Source organism: Patagioenas fasciata, chromosome 12 (assembly GCF_037038585.1).
Source record: "Patagioenas fasciata isolate bPatFas1 chromosome 12, bPatFas1.hap1, whole genome shotgun sequence".
Taxonomy (NCBI): domain Eukaryota; kingdom Metazoa; phylum Chordata; class Aves; order Columbiformes; family Columbidae; genus Patagioenas; species Patagioenas fasciata.
In genome coordinates this window covers 20526054-20546369 of record NC_092531.1, presented here as the reverse complement: position 1 = coordinate 20546369, position 20316 = coordinate 20526054, and the positions used below count along the sequence as shown (strand labels likewise).

The 20316-nt window shown below is 43.2% G+C and overlaps 1 protein-coding gene across 3 annotated transcripts in view; it reads right to left on the bottom strand.

Annotated features, from left to right (window-relative positions):
- Nucleotides 1-12700: 12700 nt before the first annotated feature.
- The window catches only part of AGBL1 (AGBL carboxypeptidase 1), a 275197-nt gene continuing 267581 nt past the window's right edge, over nucleotides 12701-20316 (bottom strand). For all 3 annotated transcript variants that reach the window (XM_071814025.1, XM_065847368.2, XM_065847369.2), the window contains one exon: nucleotides 12701-15240. In XM_071814025.1, the coding sequence (XP_071670126.1) occupies nucleotides 14934-15240 (307 nt within the window). In that variant the 3' untranslated portion in view covers nucleotides 12701-14933. The remainder of the gene's footprint in view (nucleotides 15241-20316) is intronic.

Sequence of the window (20316 nt, the reverse complement as noted above, 5' to 3'; positions counted from 1 at the left end):
CCTTTAGCACCATGCCTACCAGTGTTTGAGAAGAACAAAGCTGAGAAACAGAGATTCAGCAACGGTAAGATAAAGCCACTATCTCTGAAGCACTTGCACCCCACAGCCCACTTAAAAACCACTCACAGACAGAGCCTTGAGCCTGAGAGGGAGACATGGAATGGGAAGCTAAGCCTGTGACACTTTGCGTCTGCCTTGTTAAGAGTTGACCTGGAGAAATAAACACCAAAAAACTATCAGCTGATATGTTTTTTTGCTTATTTCAGGGTTGGGGAAGAGAGAAACTCAGAAGAGGGAACAATTCTTCCATAACCCGGACACCCACCTAGAACTTGAAGCAGGAATTCCCAGATCTACCCATTCTTACCTATTCCCAGTGGCTTGGAGACAAGAAAACCTCTATCTTTTCAGAAAGTTTCTCATCTCCTTTTTTTTTTTTTCTTGCACATATTAAAACACCCTAAATAAGAGAATTTTTAAGTGCTGACAAACTAGGAAGTATTCAAAGAAGAGCAAGGAGAAATGAATTATGAGTGCTGGAGGGACTCACTCACAAGGAAAGATTAGAAGAACTAAATATGTCTAGCTTGGCAGAGAGATGACTAAGCAGGGGGAGGGAAGTGATAAATGTCTACAAATATTTGAAGGGCGTATACACTGAGGAGGGAGATTCTGCAGTGTGAGCGATACCAGGTGGTGGGATTAGGAGCAAAGGGATGGAATCAGAAAAGAAAAAGAAAAAAACAACAAACAAAAAACCCAAAACAACAAAAATACACCCCCCCAAAAAACAACAACTCACAAAGCAAAAATTCAACTGAAGACTAGATGAACTAAAGTCCCTATGAAAGTGATATATACTCACGTCCCCCACACAGGGGACATAGAGATTTTCTCAGAGGTAGAAAACTCAGTATACGAGACATATGGGAGGGCTGTGTGAGTGCTTTGATGCATGCAGAACTAAGAGAAAGAGTTGTGCCTTGATGCTGAGAGACAAACAGGAGCCTCAGTGGACAACAGGTGTTCCACAAACACTGTCAATTAGTGAACTTCAGACAGGAAGTGAAGGTAGTTTTGTATCCAATTGAAGTCACAAGAGGAAGGGTTTTGGGAATAATTTAATGACCCTGAACTTGGTTGAGCTACAGGACATTATCTAACCAGACATACTCCAGCCATATGGTGGTCCCTGGGAAGCAGAAAGCTTTGGGTCTGTTAAGCGTTCAAAAAGGTGGTTGTAGAAAGCCTAAAAGATCAAGAGGGAGGACAAAAACATCATATTCCTCCATCTTGACCCAGGTTAACTACCCCCCAGCTTAAAGAGGGTGAAAGGAGACAGGGTAGAATGTACTTCATCCCCCAACTTAGTTTCTGATGCCAAGCTCACCAGTGTTCCCTTTAGCACCTTTAAATTCAGGAGCCAAACGTAGCCAACTCCTCCTTCAAGAAAACAATAAACCTATTTTTCTTCTACTTTAAGACATAAAGGACCCCAGCCTCCAGCACAGATGTCCCCCAGTACATCATTTCAAGCTCTCTTCTGCTACACATCAGAACACCCATCAGAACAAGTGGAAAGACAAAGCAATCAAGAGATCATCTCCAAGGGCATGTAATTGAAGGTTATATTCTAGACCTAGTTCAGCTGGAGTCCAGCCAGGACATAGAGCTCAATTGCTTTAGAGGCACAGATGAACAGTGCCTTCTCCTGCCAATACATGAGGGACAGATCTCTATTTTTGTCCTCCTGGAGCAGTGTCACTCAGCTGTTTTGTCCGAGAAGGTGGCACAGGTCCAAGGTAATGCAATAAAATGCTTTGAGTCCTTCCTTAAGAGACACTTCTCCAGTGCTAAACCTCTCCCTTGGGCAACCTTGTGTAAACCAGGCAAAAGGAATTCCCACAAGTCCGCATACAGGAAGCATGTCAAGGCCCTTCTCTTTTAACTGGATTTGATTTAAAGTTCGATGGAAAACCACAGCCTCAGTTTGTGTTTTCAGGGTGCCCCACGTCCCTATCAGAGGACTGCAGGGATAGAGCCCTGTGACAGAGAACTCTGAACTGTGTGATGTGATGCTCATCTGTTTGGCAAGTAAAGTCAAACACCACCACACTTTTGTAGGAGGAAGCAAAAAGAGACAATATTTAACCAAAGTGACATTTCAAGCTGATGAGTATGTTCCTCTAACAACCAACAGAAACGGGTGCAAATGAGGCAGCCAGAGGTCACAGAAGTTTGTGTGGTGGATCAGCCCAACTGGACAATAGCATCGTAAGAGAAAACAGATTTCCCCTCTCTCCCTGCAGAAAACCAACACATTGCTGAGTATGGCCCTTCACATTTGAAACAACAGCACTAAAAGCCTCAGCACAAACAGTATCCCATTTTGCTTGGGGAAAGCACAGACAAGGGAAGAACTTCATCTTTGCCGGACAGAAGCGGTAGAGACACATAGCAGCTTTTTCAGGATTTCCAGTATTCCAGGCACTGCAATTCAAGCCCAAAGCCAGCCATTGTTTCCAGTAAGTCAAAACCTCTAAGTAAAAGATGCTCTTAATAATTCCCACCAGAAATTACACTGGAGAGCCATCACAAGGTCCTTCCACTCCAACAGAGTTGGCTGCCCAACAAACAAATTCTTATCATCTGTAAGAACCAAGTCTCAGAGCTCCTTGTTCACAAACCTGGCCTAACACAGAGCAGCTGCAATGAGCTTCACATGGGGAAACAAGCATTAGACATCTCAAGTCAAATACAGTAAGAGAGGTGCTAACAGATATGCTCTTCCAAAAAACACAATTCTCCTGCTAACAGAAAGGATAAGATACCTCAACGGAGCTATTACATAGCTCCTGCTCTCCTTATACCATATGAAACACAATGACATACCTTGGTCTGAGAGCAGCACTGGGTAAAACAGGCAGTGACTCCACTGTAGAGGCAGGTTGGGTTTTGACGTGTCACGAAAAGCCACAGCTACTGTTCAAGACTCAGCTGAGCAAGTTCTGAAGTCATAGTGGCCGTAGTAACGCAGTCATAATGAAACAGCCAGGCTTGTCCTCATGCAACATCACAGATTCCAGTGTCCCAGCATGGCTGTAGGGAGTACAGTCCTGTTACAGCCCTTTTTATTAATTAACCAGACGTTTAACTTCAGCATCCTGACTAAATTCCAGTGTGGAGAATTACATTTCCTTTCTCTACCCAGCCTTCACTCCACAGCCTCAGCCAGAGCAGCTTTTCCCCAACACACTCCTGGTGCAGTCACTGCCGAGCAGGTGCAGTGAGTTACCCCAGAACGAGCTGCATTTCAACAGCAGGTGAGAAACCGCTCTTCAATCTGCATGACCCCAAGTCTCACAGACCCTACTGTGTAAACATAAGGCACTATTATCTCCTCTCTCCACATGGAATCACTTTATGGAATTTATTATTATTATTTGGAGCTCAAATTGAAACCCTCTGGCCATGTAGGAACAGTAAGACTGCTTAGGGAACACAGGAAGCAGCTAAAGTGGTGAAGAGGCAAAGATTTATAACAGACAGAAAGGAAATTTTCTTTTCTAGCAACAAGCTCTATCTTCCTAACCTATTTCTGCCATTCTTGCTACTCTCTACCAAACTTCTGACAGGTCTTAGAGACTAACACTTACCATGCTGCAAGCTGTTCCTCTAAATCCCATTTCATCATAGTTTATAACCACCTGGCTAGATTCCCTGGGTGGTATTTTTCACTCTTTCTTGTAGTCCTTAAGAGTATCTATACTGTCTGTACTACAGCCTCCATATTTACCAACCCCTTCTTCTCTCCAGCATTATCTCAGCTGCCCCTAATCCTTTTGTGTCTTCCTGCCAAGCCCCCACCCATTCAAATCATCACATTAGAGAGAGATTGGCAATGGCTTTCACCTGTCTCCTAAACAGAATTGCAACCTCAACCCTTTCCTTTGCTTCAGTAAAACCTATTTCTGTGAGATTTTTAAAAATATATTTATTCTCCTGATAAAATGCTGCTAAGTGAGTATTTAGAGGGAGATCTGTGAAAGGAGAAAAATAGCGATGACAATGAGGAGTCCTCCCTAGATTGTCTTTCTGAAAGCTCCAAATGGATTTGTGACAGCATGAAAGTGCTTCCTGATTATTTCCAAGCTGAAGCTCAGAAAAGCTTCCAGAGTGGACAGGAAAGGGGGGAGCATGGATGTCAGCAACTGAACATGAGCATGTCTAAAGGGATGGAGGGGCGGGTAAGGAATATAAAAAAAAACTGCAGGAAGAAGGAGTGTGACAGAAATTCTCTGGTCCTTGGCACCTTCCCTGTGATTCTGAAACAGTCAGGGTAGCAGAGGGGGACTCTGGGCTCCATTTTTTTTTTTCTCCCCACACTAAAAACTTTCAACTATTCCCCACTGTGATGGGGGGAGCAGTCTCTTAGTCTCTAGGTCTGTGTGCACCCACTTTATGCTCTTCAGCAAGATTTTGGAGCAGAAGTTTCAACCAGGGCTTATCAATTTCCCTCCAAACTGTCAGACACATCTTCCTACTTTACAATGACTTGTCCCTTCATATCTTCCTCTTGTAACATGAATAGGGCTGAACCCCCAGACACCCTGGGAGGGCACAAGGGCAGGACCTGGACAGGTGCCACCACTGCTACTCTCACCTGTCCCTGGAACCAGCAGCTCTGGCTTGTGAGGTGACCAAAAACCTCACACTGTGTTCCCATGGCAACCAAAGTGTCACGTTCATCACCCTCTCATTTCTGGAAGAAAAAGATATAGGTCTGATGAAGAAAAATCCAGGAGTCCCAAAGGGTTTTGCTGAGGTTGGGCAGTGGTTTAACATCATTGCTCACACCATTCACGCCAGGGGCTGCAGCGTGGTGGCACACAGGTTTGAGCAGGAGGCTGTCTGGGATTAAAATGCATCCAGTCATATACATACAGTTCATGCCTCGTCTCCTTTGTCTTACTTTGAAGCCAGGGACACATGATCAAATTACAATGGCTACAGAAGTTACTAGATATTAACAGAAGAAGTTTCAGCTTCACCCTTTCTAGCTCATATCTGGGGATAATGATTGCTATCAGTTATCTTTGCTCAGTGGCACACGGTGGCTTATTAAATCAGAGTAATTTAATAATATGGCTGAAGTTGGAGCTGCTCTGTCCAGGGCAGCAGAGACCTCTGTGTGCACCAAGTCCCCTCAGTGATCTGCTGCAGCCTCATCATCCCACACCTTCCTCTGCTGATATCTGTGTCCCAGAAACCAGACCCAGCTGGGCTCCAACATTTCCACGAGCAGGAATCTGTATGAGCTCCTCTGCTGTGAGTACACAGCAGCAATTAAAGCATTGCCATGCAGATTTGAACACGGGGGAGCTCACCTTTCAGTTCTAAGACAAACATGCTACAAAAGGGAGTTGAAGATGCATCACTGGACACTTTTGGAGCTCTCTGATGTGTTCTTGCTGGAGGCATGAGAAGATCTAAGGCTGGAGGATTTATTTCAATCACTTTAAAATCAGTTCCCCCAATTAGTAGGTATTTTTATGGGGGAAAAAAAAAAAATAAAAAAAAAAGTAAGAGGAACTTCCAGCCTGAACTACAGAAAAGAGAGACTTTTAAAATGATGCTTAGGAGAAAGCATCTGCTCGCAAAAGAAGACCATGCCTGTGATTGAGATGAAAAGGGGAAGGGAAGAATGGAAGAGAATGGCAGCTTTACAGACAGTCCCTGGATAAGGCAGGAATAAGTGATTTTAGCGCTCCACTGTCTCTACATCCCCACGCTGAAGCATCAATCCAGCAAGGTGCAATATTTAGGTGATCTGGTATCATAAGTCAATGGAGATCAAGGGGTAATATCCCCTGACACTCAGGAGTGGGAGGAGTCTAAAAAACTCCAAAGTCCAAAACACTAGTGAAGTTGCTACTAATCCTTACTTTGAATCCTCAGTTTTATTTTTATTTGGTTTTCTCTCCCTAGGCAGTTTAGCTGGCCCAGTAGTTCAGTGTTCAATTCGGATTTATACCTGTAACTGGGGCAAGCACCTTAGCTAAGACGTTGCCCTTTTGTTGCAAAATTGGTTTCTCTGGCATCCTCAGACTATCAGGGCTACAACACCACTACTCCAAGGCGGCAAGGTAGCCGTGTGATGCTGCAAAGACAATAGACTTTTTCCAGATCCCTGTAGGTGTTTAACCAAGCAGCAGCACCTCTGAGTCACTTACGGATTGCTCACAGCTAGCTACGCTGGGAAAAACTCAGTCACCTTCAAGATATTAATAGATCCAAAGTTCCTTTATTCCTGGGTAGTGGGCAGGGGACACTTCACCATTTATGACCTGCAATTACTCTCCCACCCAACAGAAAAGACTTTTTTGGCCAGTGTCTACAATTACTGGGGCATGAGCGGTGTGATTTCTAACAGGGCCAGAGAGGACCGAGCATCCCAGCGTGCCACTGTCTCACTCTCCATCTCTGTCCCTTTGTGATGCTCAGCCTGCCGAGTGCTTCCCATCAATGGTGTGGGGTTACCAAGCAACATTTGTTGTGTCCCTCAGTGGGCTGATGCTCAGATTTTGAAGACAAGGGCTTGTTGTGAAGGGTGAAATAACTTTCCCCTCTCTCTTTCTGTCTCCTCTCCTCGTACTTGATGAGATGCAAAATGAATCATTCTGAATATGACAGATCAAATCCTGCATTCGGTTGCTCTGGGGTAAATCTTGTTGAAATTTGTCTTTGGGGAATAAATTCACTGCTAGATGCTAAGACTGGAGCTGCACACCCAGCACACACATCTGGAATGCAGCTAATGTTCCTGCATCATCCACATTAGAAAAAGAAGCTAGAACTGGCCAAATCATAGATAAAATTATTGGCAAATAATTTATTCACCCATAGTCACGAAGGAATTAATCTTATCCATTATTCTCAAACATGACTCAAGCAATTCCTGGAAATAACACAGCTAAAGTCTCTTGCTCTGCACTGCAAACCCTAAGATTTAAATTCTTATTTAATACCACAGCTCGTTCCCTCTTGCTATTACATTGAACAGTGTGCTGGTGCTGTTCATGTGCCAATGACACAAGGTTATAAGGCTGAGACAGTTCAAAATGTTCTCTCCGCATCAGTAAAGCTAAAAAGTACAAAGCAGCTCTTAACTCAAGAGCAGTCAGACCATCTGGCACAGTGGCTTCAGTGTGTGCTCCAGGGCTCTTGGCATCTACCTGGGCACCATTGAGAGTGTGTGCTCTGATCCCAGTTTCTTCTGGGATGTAGCCCCCCTGGACCATCCATATTTAGTATATTTGGGTCTGGAGGAACGAGACGGGCAGAGCGAAGGATGGGGCTACCGAGCTGGATGGGGGATGCTTGGAAGCAGAGCCCTCCATGGGAGAGCCTGGAGGTGTGTTGACATAAATAGAGGTGCGTGAAGAGGCAGCTGAGTTTCAGCTTTGTGCTTTTCTAAAACAATAAATGGATTTTCCATGGTATCATCTCTGTTTTTTAAGCAAAATAATGCCCTACAAGCGTGAGTGCGGGATACTGTCTTGGATTGGGTTTAAATTTAGGTGTCCAGTCTGAGTCGGTTGTTTAGCTTCACTCAGAAGTTAATGAGGCAAGTAAGTATCTCAGCAAAGGATCCTTTCTTTGTATCTTAGGAGGGGATGTAGACCCTCTGGAGATGTCCATCTCTCTACATTTACTCTCTTTGTACAGAGTAATTTAGACTAGATGCTCAGCTTCTAGGAAGTTAACGTTCATGAAGATGAAACCTGGCCTTCAGGAGTAATTTCTCAGCTAGCGTGTACCTACCTCACAATGATTTAGTACATTTATTTAGTTCCTTATGAAAATGTGATGTCAGAAAGTATTAAAAGCTTTCCTAAACCAGACATATGTTACTTCTGCCTTATACTCTAAGCCAATTGGCCAACAAAAGAATGAAATCAGATACCCTAACAAGTCTGTGTTGATTGTGTTTTATCACCTTCTATTCCTAGGGCTGCTAATGAATAGTTTCATAATTTGTTGAGGTTTCTCTGTAGTCACTCAGCTTAGCTGGCTGATTTATATTTACTGGCTCTTCCTTCTTCTACTTTCACAAACAAATACCCTATTTGCCCCCCTCCTGTCTGCAGAATCCTCTCAATACAGGAGAAGCTCTTGAAGTCCATTCCCAACTGTTCACAGGCTGCTTTCCTTGGACAACCGTCAGGGAATTCCCTCAGGTCCAACAGTTTGAATTCACTTACTCAGTGTAAGGATTCTTTAATTCACACCCCTTTGTTCCAGCCTATTCCCATCCTGTAATCAGTATGACTTCTGTTATATATATCTGGTAGCAACTGTTTTGGTGATAAGCGGAGTTAAAAAGTCAATGACGATTCCAAACCTCTCTATGTGCTCTCCTTCTGTGGTACACGGAGCACACTTTCATTCCTTCTAGTGTATTTATAGGATTTCTTTTTCTTCCCTTGTGTGTTCCAACCACCTCTAGCTCATTCTGTGCCAGGACATTTCTGATTTCATCCACACATGCCTTGCTATCATTTCATTCTCATTCTTAATTATCTGCTGCTTCAACTTCTTTAAACTATTAATTTATCATTTCAATGCATCGATGAGTTCCTCTAACACCTTTAATGTTTCACTTTTCTTCTATTCCTCTCCCTGCCTTAGGAGTTCTTCTCATTATACCTCTGCTCTAATCTCTAAGTCAGTGCTTGCTGGCATGTATTCCTCTTTCCTTGACCCAACCTATCAATTCCCTGATGTTTCACAGCCAATTAATCCTTCTTCTGCTGTTCCTACTTTCCCTTTTACATGTGTCTGGGAAGCCGATTAACTCATAGCTTGGTATATGTACTAAGGCTTTATATTCTTCCTGTTTAGCCCTTATACTCCTAGCATTTGGGCAGAGATATTTCAGATGTTTACCAGACAGCTCCATTTTTCTCCCGAGTGTCTCATTTTCACCTCTATTAAATTTCCCATTTTCCCAGCTTACTAACCAGCGTGCTGCCTGCTTCTTGGAAGACCACTGTGCTGTCAAAAAATCCAAAGGGTTTTTGTCAACACTGTCCATGCTTTCACCTGGAGGATTTGCCTGGTCCATCTGTGCCACCTTCCACCGAGACCAAAGGAGACACAACTGCACCTGGAAAGGAGTTAGCAATGAGCACTCTGATGGGCACTATTTTTGTTTTGCTGCTGGCAGATATATGATGGAAGCAGGAATTAATCTTCCTATTTGCCTTCTCGAGGGATATAAAGTTGTGTTGTAAACACCGGTGATTTAAGCCTCATTGTGACCCCTTTCACTGAAACTAAATATTAATAACTCCACTTCATAGATTGGGAAACAAGTACAGAAAAGCTAAACAACTTTTTTAATGGAAATGCTGAGGCAAAGGCAGGAAACCCTTGCAGATCTGTGAATGAGCTGCCAGAGCACATACTGGAAATCATGCACAAAAAGCCTTCAGTTGGGCATTTAGCAACAAGGGGGCAAGAAACAGGGTTGTGATTGCAATTACATCAGCTGGTGAGGAGCCAGCCCTCAGTGCCCAGAGCTCAGTTAACCAAAGGCTGTGCTAGTTTACTGAGGCCGGACTTATTGCCAGGGCATCCAATGGATGATCATTCTAGTGGTGTATTTGTCTTCCCCTCTTGCTGGTCCCTGTGTAAACTACAAGCAGCTTAATCAAAGGCTAAAAAAGCCACTAATGCCAGAACAGCTGCCTCACCATCTTGCAGGGGACCTTGCTGCACTATCAGCAGGGCACTTTTTTCTGCCTTCTCCTTTCTCTCCCACTCCCTCCTGTTCACATCCTTCATTTCTTTGCCTTTCACCTTTTTTTTTTTTTAAGTGCAATAAAAAAAAGCAGAGCACAGAAAAAATGAGGAAAGTAGCCACAAAACTGCTGCATCAACAATAATATGCCACAGATCTTCCAGAAACTGTCTGAGGATGTCAGTCCCTGGAGAGGAAACCTAAGGCCAGAAATGATACGGGCTTAACCATCATGAAAAGCACTCACAAAACACAGCACTGAGCACACAGTGCAGCACTGAGGATAAAGACTTGGCTGCCGTTTATGGAGTGGGGAATACAACAGCAGATTTATTCTGCAGTAGAAAGGGGTGTTTTTTGGTAGCATTAATACTGATACATTATCTGATGATGGAAGAGGATGCACAAATTGGAATAATTCTCCCATTTCTCTGCCTTTGTATCCCCAAAGTGCCCCCTACTCCTATTCCCCTCTGCTCTCTTCATCCCTCCCCTTCTTCCACTCCTCCTATTTATTTATTCTTTCTTTAGCCTTCTTTGTCTTCTCTCAATGTGATTATGTGCACAGAGTTTTCAGTTCTTCAAGCTTTTGCATATTATCTCCAGCTGGAGCCTTGTGTCCTGCCCTCTGCCTGAGAAACTGTACAAGAGTTTTCAAACACAAATCCTGCTCTCCCTAAAACAGGTGTAAAGTTTTCCATTCTGCGAATACCAGGCTATGGGACAGGACAGGCTGAAAATAACCTGCAAGGAAGAGACTTTTAAAATTATCTAGCACAGCTTGAAGAGGAATGGCCTAATGAAACATCACCATCGCCATGTGTCATTGAAGTGGAAAGCAGTGATGGCAACTACCACCGCGCTCCCATACAGAGTAATTCCAGGTACCTTCTCAACTAGCAACAGCCAAAATCAGTACAGAGCAAACACCTGGGTAGTTTTACATCCCTATTTCTTCCCCTCCTTCCTCCCAAACCACACAACCTCTTTCACTCACACTTTACTGTATTTGCTGTGAGCAACCAAAGCCTTCCTCATATTTCGCATCAGAACTGAGGCTGAATGACTTGGTCAAGAGCACATAGGAGATGTGTGGCAGAGCAAGAAATATAATCTGAGTGTCCCAAATCGGCTGCCAAACAGTCGCCCACTCATGCTTTGAGTCTCTAAGTGATGAGCAGGGGCAGCGGATAGGACAGGAGATAGTGCTATCACCTGCATCTCTGCTTTTTGGCAGAAGCAGTGGAGGAGTGAGGCTGCTGCCTTTCCCCCTCCCTAATCTGCTTCCTACTTGCTTCAAAAACAACCCAGTGAATGGTTGTTTATTATTATTATTATCACTGTTATTTTCCAGAGTGCTGTAAAACGAGGGGATAGAGCACTCTGACAGCCTCATAACAAACAGCAGATAAAACTAATTAGATTTTGTTCTTCCTTTAGGTTTGCTGACTTGTTTCTTTTATATTTTTATTGTTTAATTATTTATTTTTAGCCCAGAGGTTTACACACACGCGTATTTCACTAGGCACTGGCAAGGCATCCTTTGGATCATCTCTGATAGGAAAATGAGACAGAGGGTGCAGTGTGATCGCTGCTCAGTGCTTCATCTTCTACCCATGTCATAGAAACCATCGGGGGGAGGAAGGAGATCAGAGCTATTCACAGCCGCTAAGAGAGCCAGTGAGACAAAAGGCATCAGTAAAAAAAGTTAATGTGCCTGGCAGGAGCCCAAAACTGCTTTAGCATTGGAGACTATGTGAGTGCCTCTAGGACACCGTCTCTTCTGGCCATTAGGGAAATATTTGGCTTGTGTCTCCACCTGACAGCCTTGCTGCCTCTTGAGGAATGGCAAGAGAGGGGAGCAGGGTGACTTCCCTCTCCTCCCTCCCATTTTCCACCGGCTTTTTCCAAATTCTTTGGGATTAGCTAGCGACAGCGAGAAAAGGCACTGGCCTCACTGCTCAGCACTTAGCAGGCTGAAGTGAGGTGACGTGCCTCGGCACAGGGGACAACGGCTCCATTCACTGGGGAAATACCAAACCAGAATTACAAGTGTGCAAGAATAAACAAGGCTGGAGTTAATCTAAAGTTGTTTTACACTCTGTTTCATTAAAGTCAATGCACTTCCGTTCCTCTGAGCAGAGCCTAGTTCTGCTTAATTACCATGACTCAGGGAGAATTTTAATAGCATGGTGAGCACAGCGCAGGATGGAGGCCCTCTCCTGACCTCTAGAGGTCTGTCAAAAGAAGAGGAGCATCTGCTCCCTGTAGAAGTTGCTGGAAGAAATGAGTCAGCCCACCAAACTGCTTCTGCTGGAGGTTTCCAGGTGCTATTCCCAACTAGCTGGTCACTCAAACTTCTCGCTGTACTTCCTCTGCTCCCACCTTCTCAGCAGCAGCCCTCTTGTGCTGGGGTGTTCATCTGGTCGTTACCTTCTGCAGCATCCTCACCACTTGCCAACAAGTCGTTTGCCAAGGAGAGGACTTGGCCAGACTTTTCATACAGCACAGCAGCATTTAATATGCAGGTGTCGTTGATGTGAGTGGAGACTTTGCTCCCAGCTCAGCTGCTGCAGTTGGATCCCAAACACTGAACACATCCTAAGAGCCTTTGTCACCTCTACCTCCCAGAGCTGCCAGCACAACGACCTATGGAACAGTGGTACTGTTCATACACATTCGGCTCCAAACATGCATGAAAGCTGCAGGTCCGCTTTTATTATACTAAGACAACTTTTCTGCAGTCTATTCAATGAATCACAACTAGGGCAGAATTTTCCCACTGAACAGAATTCTCCCTAGCATAAGAAATTCAGAATGAAACAGCCAGAAGGCTGCGATTAGTCTAAAGTATTTATAGCCAAAATATTGGTGTCTCATTAAGAAAAATGCTGATTTAAGAAGATTTTTTATTTCATTTGCAATAAAGTGTACCATTGGCAAGCCTCAGTAAATATCGTTCAGTCATTGTTGTGGCAGGGTGTTGGTGCAGAACGCAGCACAGAAGAGAAAAGCAGCTCTGGATGTATACGTGGGCATCTACAGACACATATGTACAATGGTATTTTTTGCCCTGTGTCCTGGGGATGTGCTAAATACTGAAGATCTTACAGCATGGCCTGTGTGTGCTGCAGTCTGGACTGAGCACAGTGTGAGTTTTTCATCATACATACAAATGTTGGATTTTGAAGTTAACTGAGCACGTATATAGTTTTTTATTAATAAGCTTTGAAGCAATGTTATACAAACTACTATAATGGGAACACCTGTTTTACCTCTTTTGTCTCCATTCCTGTGAGCCAACCTTTTATGAAAATTCAGTATTGTGTGGAACGAGCCGCACACTAAAGCAAGAAGAGCAGGACGTGTATAGAGAACACACACCATACCTAATGAATTAGTTTGGCCTAAGAAGCTCAGCTTCTAAGGACCCAAGCTGCCTGTCTTTTGAGCAGCATCATAAAAAGAGAGCTAGAGACACAGAGAACGCTTACGTTCTGGTGAAGACTTCAAAACACCTGGATACTGAAAACCCAGCAGGACAGGAAGAAACTATTTCTCCAAAGAGCAAGCTCCTGCTGGAAAATGTGTCTAAGTAGTCCAGGGAAAGGTGTTCAGAAATGCATCAGAGAAAACCTCTTTGTGCACCAGGAGTTCTCTCCACAAACAGCATAAAGATGAGAGGACAACATGGTGATTTTAGTCACGCATCAGTATGAATAATAATCACTGCTAATGGAGGCCTTATAGGCTGTAATGCTACAACACGCTATACATTCATCCTTCTCCTTGAGCCTTATAGCGACAGAGTTTGGAGCCTCTTCCATTGTGCAATTAGTTTTATTCGGGTTCAAGGCAATTCCCCATTTGCAGCAGCAGAGTCCAAGACACATGAGAAGTTCAGGCAATCTGAGGTGTGAGATGCAGCAATGTGGGCTTCATGCTTTAGGGATGTTGGGCACACACGTGGGTTCTCAGTCTGTGTTCAATTTTCAGGAATCGGGAAGCTCCTCTGACTCCATTATGGGAGTTACTAGTAGAATATGTCCTGTATATAACCCAGCAGTAACGTCTCCTATTATATTACTGTCTGCCATAATTGGATCCTGTTCCACGAACTAGTTTTCCTTAGTGGTATCATAATAAAACTAATAAAGAATAATCAGTCACAGCACTGATGCATGGGGTAAATTCACTCTTGGATATTGCCACCATCACTAATCTATTGACAGAATATTGAGGGACCCTTGGCTACCTCAAGAAAGCAAGTTTTTCTCCTTAAAAAGCCCCAAACCCCTCTCACTCTCAATAGGTTTAAATTGTAGGTCTAGTTCTTCAGGATGGACTGTTGTATCTGTACTTTTATCTGGAAGGGTATTTCACAGAGAAAATATAATTTTGCAGCATCTGTGGAACAAATTCTACACCTGGGCCCATCAGTTCAGGCTGAAGTGACTCAACTGAGATTACATTTGACTAGTTAATTCCAGCATAGCAAAGAACTGAATTCAGCCCAGGTTTCCAGAGGACTACTCTGTATTCTCACTGGTACTTTCCTTACTACAGCACATGGGATTTCCTACACTGTTGCCGAGATAGGACCGGCTCAAAAGCATGCACAGCCTGACCTAACCTGTTGAACACCCTGTAAAAATTCTGATCAGACAAAAATCAGATACATGCTCTACAGCTCAAGAAAAATAAATGGCAATGGAGAGATCTGACCAAAAGCATCGTTAACGCTTCCAGGCAAAGGCTGCTTCCCATAATAAAGAGCCCAAACTAGGAAAAGGTGAATCACCTCTGGTTCCTTCATCTCAGAAGACCATTCCTCAGGTCAATCTGTAAGAAACCACATACTAGAAGCAGCTGTGAGACTGGGGATTTTGTTTAGGAATGGATGATGTTCTCACATAGAACCATCTGGGCCAGTGGCCCCTTGCTCTGCTTCATGTACAAAGCGTAAGGAGTCACTCTCTATGTATGAATGTATACAAATTACACAAACATACAGACAATTTTCTATTCAGAACTGGAGCAACAAATCTAGGAAGGATGCTGAAGCTGGCAAACAGGTAAATGTGAGCAGCAACCTGTTCGCTTACTGCTCTGCAAGTCAAAGCCTTGTTCACGCAGGGCTGCTCTCAAACCCACTGTACACCCCAAGTGCTGTTGGACTCAGAGGGAGAGCTGTACTCTTGGATCCTGGTTGGCTGGACATATAGAGCCCCCTGAGAGCCTTGGAGCTGCATGTCTGTCCCATGGTCGCTCCCTCGTCTTCTGTCTGTCCTTCCACCCATGAGAGGCACTCCTGGATCTCTTGGTCTAGCTCCGAGAAGTCCCCTTCTCCATCAGAGCAACTGTCAGTATCATAATCAAGTTCTTCCACACAAGGAGGTTCATCATCAGTCTCCAGGCAGCTGTTGCTGCAGCTTCTGCAGAAAAATCACAAGAAAGACTGGATGTCATCAAAGGAGGGTGTGTTCTTTAGGGGTAAGAGCAAGTAACAGGGACATGCATTTCCTGGGTTCAATCCTGGCTCTGCTAAATAAGACATGAGATGGCACTAACAAAGATCACGTATGTCTTTTTGTCTGTTTCACCATCTGTAAAACAAAGAGTGATACTTCTCTACCTCACAGGCAAACCACATTATTTTTGTTATCACTGTTGTTTCTATTGCTTACACAGAAACAGAGTGCTTTATATACAGATAACACCATTCCTGCCTTGAGGCACTTGCAAGGTTATAGAAGCTGAAATATTGTAGAAGAGGAAGTATTTAGTTTCCTGAAAGTTGCTGGTTTAATCATCATCCACCTTGTTGTAGTTCCACACTTAGTGTAAGACCTAATTAATCCAAGTGGCTGAAGTGCTTTGGCATCTTTTCTTCCTGTTCTGTGCAAGCTCAGAGCACTGCTAACAAGAGGCAGAACAAACAAAAAACGGAGGCTCTTGGGTCTCCAAGCAGATCGACTCCAGGGAGGGCAGAAATAGCAGGAGTGCTTGAGTTTTGAAAGGAGCGTGAAAAGGCTTTGACAGCACAATTTGCCAAGGAAGGGCCAAATTCAGAGGCAAGTCTGAATGGCTGAGGAGAGACTCGAAATGGAAGATCCTTTGTCTGGCTCTCAGAAGGGTAGGTTATACCACCTTAGCCTCCTGCCATTTACTTACAGGAATGGTCACAGGCTTTCTTTACATGTCCACTTTCAATATGTATTGTATTTGTTTAGCCTAATGCAATATTTATGGCATAATTGTAACCACTAGACTAGCTGGCTCAGGGGGATAAGGTCTTTCTCCTTTCTAGCTACCTAGTTCCCATTTGGCCCTTAGCCCAGGAGAGCAGCTGGGCAATTTTTTGAGACCAGAAAGAAGCCTGTGGTTTCAGTGCTGCCTGGGTCAGAATCTGGATGAATCAGGGGGACAGATACTGTGTTTTTCACCTCCAGGTCAGTGTTTTCAATCACACTCAAAGCAGGGGAATGTATTGCTTTGGGGGACTGGGAAAGGAATAATAATCTTCCGCCACTGGGCCAGAGTTTCTAATTTGTCCCAAGTTGGGAAGAATGAATAGCTTGGCAGATGGAGCATACACAGCTCTAATGTGTGGTCTGCTCATTTACATGTCAGTAACTGCAATAATCTTCCAGCTCTCAGCTGTTTCACAGCAGTGCGAGCATCTGAGGTTTCAGAACATACCAAAGGTGTAAAGTATTGCTTTTGGATGTATCAATCCCTTCTCTTTTCTGTACTCCAAAAAAAGGGTAAGATTTTCCTGGCTTGGAGACTCCAGATCTTAACTGTATACAGACTATTCTGCAGGCAGAAACAAGCAGTGTCAACCCACTTCTCCTCTGGCTGATCTCTGGCTTAGTTTACTTCAAAGGCTGGGTATAAAGGATTCTCTGAAAGCTTAATAGAGCTGTACAGCTTAAAAATAAATAAAAGAATAATTATGCACTTTTATAGTTTCTGGCTTCACTTCAGTCTGCCCAGAAATCTGGGTCAGGAAGAACTCTTACTGAAATTGGGTATGTGACATGAGACAAAACAAACCAGGACAATCCTCCCAGCAGAAACAGCAACAAACAGTGGTCTCTGCTCAGTCTGACCAGTGGGTTTTATTTATTTATTTGTTTGTTTGTTTCCTATGCAGGCATGGAATGAATTATCATGATATCAAATACCTATGATAATGTTCAAAACTGAGTAAACTCAGGGGAACTAGATTTTTCATTTATAAGCTCTACTCTTGTGGCTTTGCACTCAAAAAGAACCAAAGCATATCTAATTTCAATATTGCATTTGTATATTTGGGGGGAGATGCTAATGCCATTGGGACACAGCATAGCTACCACTCGACTCAGTAATATTTTACAGGTGAAACGATTCAGTTTACAACCTAGGAACTGAATGTCAAACAATTGCGTTAACAGCAAAACAATTTAAGAAAAAAAAAAGATCGCTATTGTTACTTAAAGCTGGGAAACACCAACTAACAGAGGACCTTCTCAATTATTTGATAACTTAAATGACTTTAGGACTGGATTTGTGACAAAAATAGGAAAATTGCTTCTAGGACAAAAGCACTTTACTATGGAAGGGAAATCTGGAAGGCATTTACTTACATTGAAGACTGAAAGTCTTTATGAAGCAGCTATTTATGCATAAAATCTTTATAATGGACTTCAAAAGTTCTCCCTTCTAAGATGGGTGCTGTCATGCTGCCACCAAGACCATGACAATTCAGTACTTGGGCAGATATACTGCAGGGGGAGGTTCCCCACAAGTAAAGATCTGCCAAGACCATGAGGTCAGGGAAGAAGAATTTCTTCCTAGTTTGTTCTGCATTTTGCTCCTTTGCTGTGACAGTGAATGAGCAAGCCAAGTAGCTGTGACCTTAGTAGTGGTTTCTCCAATTTGGACCGATGCCCACTGCATTGATATCCCCACCACAAATCCCATAGCGAGCAACCAAACAGCAAATAGATGGTACCAACTTCCTCTCACTGCCAACACAGGCTGTAATCACACCTATGACTTAAAAGTTGAAAGGCTCTTTATCACACTACTACACTCTGCCAAAGTCATTACGTGTTGCTTCTCCTCATCACAAAGAACCAGCTCCTTTAGGAGAGAATGCAAATGGTGAAACATGGTAATGAGCAGAAATGCCAACACCTAGACTATTGCATATCACTGCAGAAGGTGTGATTTGCTTTCTTTTCCAACAAAGAGTTGCGGGAGTTTTTGTTAGGGGCTGTTTACTTTTTAAATCTGATTTTTAAAAGCTGCAAAATAATTCTGCCCCCCCAAAAGAAAAAAAAATAAAAGAGATAAAAACCCCAGGGGACCTGAAACAGATTTACCAAAGAATAATGATGTTGTCTTATAGAAGGTAAACAATGAGGAAAACCAATGACATTACATTAAAGAACTCCAAGACAAATACAGTCTACGAATACCACTGAACGTGAACACAGTACAGAAGAGGGGGAGGGAAGATTAGTAATATATCTTCAGCCAACAGTCCCCCAGCTATCACAGTAAAACATGTACGCATGTTGGTTCATCTACTAATTCAAAACCTACAGCCCTGTAGCCTCCATCTATTCCAGCCGACGGGAGCCACAAGAGCAATTTGCAACTTTATGATGTGATAAATAGAATTCCTTTGGTTTGATTTTTAATTTGCATATTTATTGAGATATGACTTGATCTTAATTAGTTCTCCTTTTGTATGTGGGTGTGTTTGTTTGTTTGCTTCGTTTTGGAAAGCAAGCAAGCTTTGGTACCCTGTAAAATAATTCTCGTTTTTTGCTGACTTAACATGAGGAGAAAGAGAAGGGAGCCCAGTTCCTCCTTACACATCAGGGTAACTGGAGCTTTCTGGTATGACTGGAAAACACTTATTTCAGATGCTTCCTGCAAACCCCTCATTCTAAGTCAGCCCACATGTTAGGTCACAGTTGGACAGAACCCTTGCAAGTCAGCTGTCCTGCTGAACTGCACGTAAGAAAAAACTGTGTATAGTTGTGGTTGACAATATATAGCTGCATGTTGTGCCTGAGGATGACTGATGATCTTTCTTCTTATACATAATTCTCCTTCACTTCTGCATATACTTCCAGGGCATGGAGAAAAACTAGATTTTTCACTCACATTTTGCTTGTGTGGCAGGTCACTCGCTCTCTGTATATACTACTGAGTGGCTGAAAATACGTGTTTTATTTTTTCTGCTGGAAAGAACAGGCACTGATGACTGTCCCTCTAAGGGTATCTGTGACTATTGTTCAGGGCTGCTGTTTGACCTTCACTTGACAGACCTTGCAGGGTGTTAGAGAAAGAAATGGAGCAGTTGCTTTTTTAAATTTTCTTCATATTGCTCCTCTCACTTTTGTAAAATTTGCTGCAGTCTTGCCAGAGTGAAGCTAGGAAGTGAGTGGTTAAATGTTTCATACAAAAAGGAGGAAAACGCTAAGTCTGGGGACCACCGCTGGTCACGGACACATCAATGACTCCCTGTGAAGAACGTATCAACAAACAAACCAACACATCTTCATCTTCTCTCTTCAGTGAAAAATAACAACCCAGTATATACATAATCACCCTGTCTGTAACCCCATTTCTCCTTTCCCTAAACCTTCTCTCCACCATGGGATGTCCCACTCTTTGGAAGCTGCCCAATGCAGGGATATGGCTGTGTGTAAGGAGCCAAGCACGTTTCTGATACAGTTCATAGACTGGGAGAAAAAAAAAAAAGGAAATGGCTTTCTTGAAATTTTTCAAGAAAAATGATTTATGTCTGACCCAAACAGGCCAAGTTCTCAGCAATTACAGCATTCACCTGAAAAAAGGGTGAGCTTTTCCTCCACTCAAGCAGGGACTGGAGAACTCGCTGAGCTCCCTGACCACAGTTATCATTTGTGCAGAAGGGAAACAGCTCATTCTTTTTCAACAAGGTCACATCAATTGTATGAACAGTTATATACATGCTGGTAAGTAAAGTGTCGTACAGCTTTTAAAGAGCTGCTGCTCTCTCTGCAACGAATTGGGATTGCCTTGCCTGTCTTTTTTTTGACATTACAATTCCACGTATGTCACCAAATCTAAAAGGGTGTGCAGTCTTGCACAGTTTTGCTTTTTAGGAATCCATATGTTTTATTAAAAATATTTTACAGGAACACTGTTTCTGAAGTCTTGTAGTGAATCTAAAATGAGTCTTAAGCGGATGAATTTGCAGTTATCCCAGAGTACAATTTTGCCTTTAATAGCTTCATTAAGTAGTATTTTAGGACATAAATGAAACAACTATGATGCTTTTAGGTAATTACACCTGTAAGAAATACACTACAGCAACAAGATGCCAACAAAGAAGGGCTTCAGTCTGGCCTTTGTGTCTTGATTTACTCGCTACAAGCCATGGTGCACACCTTGTAATGACTTTCCAATTCCATCTCCGCAATCCAGGAGCTCCCCAGAGAGCAGCCTGGCTTCTCCTCCTGCCT